This window comes from Rhinatrema bivittatum, chromosome 1 (assembly GCF_901001135.1).
Source record: "Rhinatrema bivittatum chromosome 1, aRhiBiv1.1, whole genome shotgun sequence".
Lineage (NCBI taxonomy): Eukaryota > Metazoa > Chordata > Amphibia > Gymnophiona > Rhinatrematidae > Rhinatrema > Rhinatrema bivittatum.
In genome coordinates this window covers 401,454,915-401,460,914 of record NC_042615.1, presented here as the reverse complement: position 1 = coordinate 401,460,914, position 6,000 = coordinate 401,454,915, and the positions used below count along the sequence as shown (strand labels likewise).

General features: G+C 43.7%; 1 protein-coding gene across 1 annotated transcript in view; it reads left to right on the top strand.

Annotated features, from left to right (window-relative positions):
- Positions 1 to 1,350: 1,350 nt before the first annotated feature.
- The window catches only part of WRN (WRN RecQ like helicase), a 983,741-nt gene continuing 979,091 nt past the window's right edge, over positions 1,351 to 6,000 (top strand). The window contains exon 1 of the mRNA XM_029601951.1: positions 1,351 to 1,489. Coding sequence (XP_029457811.1) covers positions 1,377 to 1,489 — 113 coding nt within the window. The 5' untranslated portion in view covers positions 1,351 to 1,376. The remainder of the gene's footprint in view (positions 1,490 to 6,000) is intronic.

Below are 6,000 nucleotides of genomic sequence, written 5' to 3'. Positions count from 1 at the left end.
GGGTGCAATCGTATCAGCGTACATAACGGCTGGTAGACAACCACCGTTGACTGTTAAGGCTCATTTTGTAAGGGCTCAAGCGGCCTCATGGGCGGAGAGTATGTCAGTATCTGCGCAGGAGATCTGTAGGGCGGCTACCTGGAAGTCTCTGCATACCTTTTCCAATCACTATCGTCTGGACATACGTGCTCCCGTGTTCGGGTCTTTCGGAGATAGTGTCATTCGAGCAGGGCTTTCCAAGGCCCACCCGTAGTAGGGAAGCTTTGGTACATCCCACCGTCTGGACTGATCCTGGTACGTACAGGGAAAAGAAAATTATTCCTCACCTGCTAATTTTCGTTCCTGTAGTACCAAGGATCAGTCCAGACACCCTCCCTAATTTTTTGGGGGGATTCTTGTTTTGGGGAACGCCTCTGCTCGTTATCTCTACTCTTTTCTGTTTCTGCCTCTGACATTCCCTGGTTCTCCAGGCGGTGGTCGAGGTTTGCGTTTCTGGTTTGCAAGTTCCATTGTTGTAATTGTTTTAAAACAGTTCAATTGTTAATTACACTTTTTTGATCAGTTGTGTTTTCTTGATTCCTCCGTCTCCTCTTCTTGGCTCTGAAAGTCTTGTTACTGAGGATTCTAGCACCAGGTGTGAGGTCATATAGGACCTCCCCCCTCGAGCTTTTGTTCTGACTCCATCTGCTGGACAGGGGACATAACCCACCGTCTGGACTGATCCTTGGTACTACAGGAACGAAAATTAGCAGGTGAGGAATAATTTTCTTATTTTTAATATAAATTAAAGGTTTTTATGAGATATGTTTCTATGTTTCTAGGTTGTGTCATGAAACATTTTATTTATGTATATATTTAAGGAAACATACAAATTGTCTAAATATGTTTCGCTCGTTTAACATTTAACCTCTGGTTTGCTAGTAGACTGGATTACCGTGTCGTGAAATTATGTTTGTCTAAAAACTGTGTCACCAACATGAAAAGTTTGGAAAGCTCTGGTCTAGAGGGCCTTTTCTTGGCTATCAAAAGGCAGTGCTGAACTGATGAAGCCTGTTTACTAAGCTGCATTAATGTGCATTAATCAAGTGTGTTTTCTCTTAACTAGTGTTAATGTTAATATGGATATTTTGCCTTTAGCATATAAAAAACCTAAATGAGTTGTTAACATGCAAAATTATGCAGATTGACTCATTTAAATATAATGTGGATCAGTTTAATAGAAAACTGTAACTACATTATTGCAGCACTGTTTGTCTTTGATGAATAGTGCATTGCCATTTGCGTTTCACGCAGTTTAGTAAATAGGCCTCGGTATTAGAGAATAAAGCAGAGCTTTACTTTTGATCTTAGTTGTCATTGGCATTGATTTTGCAGGGATGTTGATGCAGCCATGTGAGCTGAAGAAACAATTAATTTCTATGTCTCAGGAATTGCTGGATCTGGCTACCCAGGTTTCTGAAACTCCAGCACCACATCAGACTACTCTGAGGTTAGTGACTTTGCCAACTTTCTCACCTTGCTTCATTGCATATGAACTGCACTGCTGCTTATAAATGTAAAAGTATAGAAGTCATTTCATTTCTCTCTGAGTACCAAAGTTATAAGAAGTGCATAGCTAATATGCAGGCTGATACAGTAAGGACGCATAAGAAAGAGTGCGGCAGTGCCGGGCGCACCCTTGTTTGCTGCGCGCACAGTTTGGATCACATAGCGCTCGATACAGTATTCAAATGAGACGCAAATGCAAGCCGCGTCCAAAGCGGGTCCATGAAGCGGTAGGCGTGCGCAATCCATTTTACTGTATAGAGCGCTATACAGCGCCTATACAGTATCCTGGGTGCGCTGGTACCTGTCATTTCAAATGTCATTTGAAATGTCATTCTACCAGGAAAGTGGATGGTTCTCCTACAGACCCTGCTGCCTTGAGCGCCCGGCGCTAGTAAGCCCCAGCAGCCGGCGATCAGCGGCAGGGAGCGCAACAAAGCACCTGTGCGCGCAGCTCCGATTTTCCCCCTCCTTCGGACGGGCAAGAGAGAGACGAAATTTCACGGGCAAACTTTCCCCCAGCCCCCGGTCACCTGCCCTGGCCGCGGCCACTCAAGTCCCCAGCAGCAGCAGAAGGGCGTCCATGGGTGCCGGTTTCCCGCTGACAGCTCTGGAGCAGCCTCAGTCCTCTCTCCCCTCCTCCTGAGGCACGGGAGCAGGTGGTGGCGAGGGCGGCTTCAGCAGCCCAGGGCGGATCGGGCGCTCCCCATGCGAGGCGGCTTCCAGCAGCCCCCGCCCACTAAGGTGCATGAACGCACGCCTGTACGCCCAATTTGGGCGCTCAAGGCAGCGAAGGCGCATGAACGCACGCCGTGACCTCGGACGTGCGTTCATGCACCTTTGCCGGCGGGGGCTGCTGGAAGCCGCCTTGCATGGGGAGCGCCCAATCCGCCCCGGGCTGCTGAAGCCGCTCTCGCTGCCGGCTGCCCCCGGGAGGCAGGGGAGCCGCGGTGCGCGCCTCGGGAGGAGGGGAGAGAGGACTGAGGCTGCTCCGGAGCTGTCAGCGTACCCGTACGGGAGACCGGCACCCATGGACGCCCTTCTGCTGCTGCTGCTGCTGGGGGCTTGCGTGGCCGCGGCCAGGGCAGGTGAGCGGGGGCTGGGGGAAAGTTTGCCCGTGAAATTTCGTCTCTCTCTTGCCCGTCCGAAGGAGGTGGAAAATCGGAGCTGCGTGCACAGGTGCTTTGTTGCGCTCCCTGCCGCCGATCGCCGGCTGCTGGGGCTTGCCTGATGCTTGTCAAGCTGGCAATGCCCGAGCGTAATACAGAAATGATTTTTGCCCTGCACCTCGCTTTATTTTTTGTAATAATTTTCCCCCCTTGTGCAAGAAGCATTTTTTTTCTGTGGATTAGGTTGATTTGGGACTGAGCGGCTAAGTTCACCACACTAACGCCAGGGTCAGGATAGGCGGTAAATTTGCAGGTTAAAGATGCGGCAAAATAGCTGGTTAAAAAGGCGATAATCTGGGCGCACGTTACTGTATCGGAGGGAATAGCTAATCCGAACATTAACATATCATATACACGCCGCAGGTGGAAAGGGATACGTGTCGATTTCAAGAAGCGGTAAGGACGCGTAAAACCGGATACTGAATTGAGGGTTAGACATACGCGTCTAAATTGTGCGTACAAAGCGGGTTAGAAACAGGGTAACTGCAGCCGCGCTTTACTGTATTGTCCTGATGTTAAATAAGAAACGTGTCAGCAGCACTTGTGGTCAGTTAAAATAGGAGTATACTGTAATACACTTTGAGCTGGAATAAAACCTGTGAAAAAGACAAGACTGTATATATCCTGGAAAGGCAGCAGAAATGTTCCCTTAAATTTTTAAAAGACTATGTGCAAAAATGTTCTTTCTGTGCAACTTTTTATAAGCCAAGTTCAAATTTGTGCACTATAAGCAAATAAAATCAGAATTTCTTGTGCACTCTGTTTTGCAATGTGCGTTTGCACATGCATACAGCTTAGAGGGAACAGTGGGCTGCAGTACCCGACTTTCATGCGAACACAAGATATAACATACTGGGTCAGACCAAGGGTCCATCGAGCCCAGTAACCTGTCTTCAGTAGTGGCCAAGCCAAAACACAAGTACCTGGTAAGTACTCAGACTTTAAATAGACTCCATGCTACTATTGCTGGCAACAAGCAGTGGCTATTCCCTGTTGATTGATAGCATCTTATGGACTTCTCCAAGAAGTTATTCAAACCTTTTGTAAATTCAACTATATTAGCTGCCTTAACCACATCCTCTGGCAACGAATTCCAGTGCTTAATTGCGCATTGAGTGAAAATAATTTTCTCTGATTTGTTTTAAATGTGCTACTTGCCCCCTAAATCTTGTATTATCCGAAAGAGTAAATACCAATTTTTCATTTACCTGTTCAAGTCTTCATGATTTTGTAGACCTCTATGATGTCCCCCCTTAGTTGTGTCTTCTTCAAGCTGAACAGCCCTAACCTGTTTAACCTTTCCTCATAGGGGAGCCATTCCATGTTCTTTATCATTTTGGTCAACCTTCTCTTTACTTTCTCCAGTGCAACTATATCTTTTTTGAGATGTGGTGACCAGAAATGCACACAGTATTCAAGGTGCGATTTAACCATTGAGCGATCCAGAGGCGTTATTTATTTATTTTTTGGTTTTTTATACCGATCTTCCTACATTAGATGCAAATCAAACCGGTTTACAAAGAACAAAAACTTGCCAGACGGCCTTACATGGAACAATGAACATTTAAGCAACTTTAAGTAATAGTCAATGAGAAGAAAAACTAAATATACAATTTAAATTACATAGTAATCAAGGTAGATAAGAATTGACTGGATTACATAGTAATGAAGGTCATAAGTGATAAAAGTCCAGTAAATGTATAATTCAAAATTTGTTGTTCTTGTACTAGGCTTAGTTAGGGAGCAGGTATGTATAAAAAGGAGTGGGGAAAAGCGGAAGACATAAATGGAATGAAATAGAATAAAATAATAACATAAAATAAATAAAATAAAATAATAAAAATAAAATTAAAATAAATAAATAAATAAAAAAATAAAATAAAAGGGAAAGTCAAAAGAGTGACTAAGGGTCTCTTCAGAGGGAACCAGAATAAATGAAAAAGACTAAGATTAATAACAGATCAAACCATATAAGGGAGAGAAATAAACAGAGAAGTGTAGTAAGAGATGTAGAGAAGGCTTTAAGCTAACAAGACGGTTCTGGAAAGGCAAGCTTGAATAACCAAGTTTTAAGTTTTTTCTTAAAGGAGATAGGGCAAAACTCTTGTCGGAGGTCAGGAGGAAGAGTGTTCCAGTTAGAGGGACCAGCGGTAGAAAAGGCCCTTTTTCTTAGAGATGTTTTAGCTTGAGGGACGAAGAGGGTACTAAGGTAAGCTCTTCTCAAAGGTCTGGTGGAGTATTTAGGGCGAATCTGGAAAGTGAGATCAAGTGGGGCAAGATTATGTAAGTTTTTGTGTATGATGGTTAGTACTTTGTATATAATTCTATATTTGATGGGGAGCCAGTGGAGGTGGTACAGGATTGGAGTGATGTGATCCCTCTTTTTTGTATTTGTCAAAATCCTGGCAGCTGAGTTCTGTAACATCTGTAGTGGCTTTATAGTTACAGCAGGGAGTCCGAGCAACAAAGAGTTACAGTAATCGATTTTAGTGAGTAAGATTGATTGAAGAACCAAACGGAAATCATAGAAGTGTAGAAGGGGTTTAAGTTTTTTAAGGACTTGTAATTTGAAAAAGCCTTCTTTAGTTGTATTGTTAACAAATCTTTTAAAGTTGAACTGGTTGTCTAAGAGGGTGCCTAAATCTCTTACGTACAAAGAATTTTTGAAATAATCAGGTATTGTTGAAGGGAAGGTAGGAAGAGAGTGGTTATCAATCTGAGGTTGAGCATTTGGGAGAGAGGTTGTTTCACTAATAAAGAGATTTGCATCATGAGAGATGATTAGGAATTCCGTCTTGTCTTTGTTGATGACTAGGTTAATCTTGAATAGGAGAGAGCTGATTTCCTGAAAGCAACTGTCCCAAAAGGTGATGGCTTTTTGTAAAGACTCCTTGATGGGGATGATAATTTGGATATCATCCGTGTATATGTAATGCTTGATTTTCATCTTAGTGAGGAGGAGGTAGAGAGGAAGTAGATAAATGTTAAAGAGGGTTGGTGAAAGGGCAGAGCCTTGTGGAACACTCAATTTGGAACTGATTGAATGTGATTGATTATTATTGATTTTCACCTTGAAAGATCTATTATGAAGGAAGGAACGGAACCAATCTAAGGCAGAGCCCGATATGCCAATATCCTTGAGTCTGTCTAGTAGAATTGAATGATTGACCGTATCAAAGGCAGCCGAAAGATCAAGTAGAATCAGGAGGTGCGATTGTTTTTTGTCCATGTTCACAATGATGGAGTCTGTGAGCGAGGTCAGAAGTGATTCCGTGTTTAGAGATTT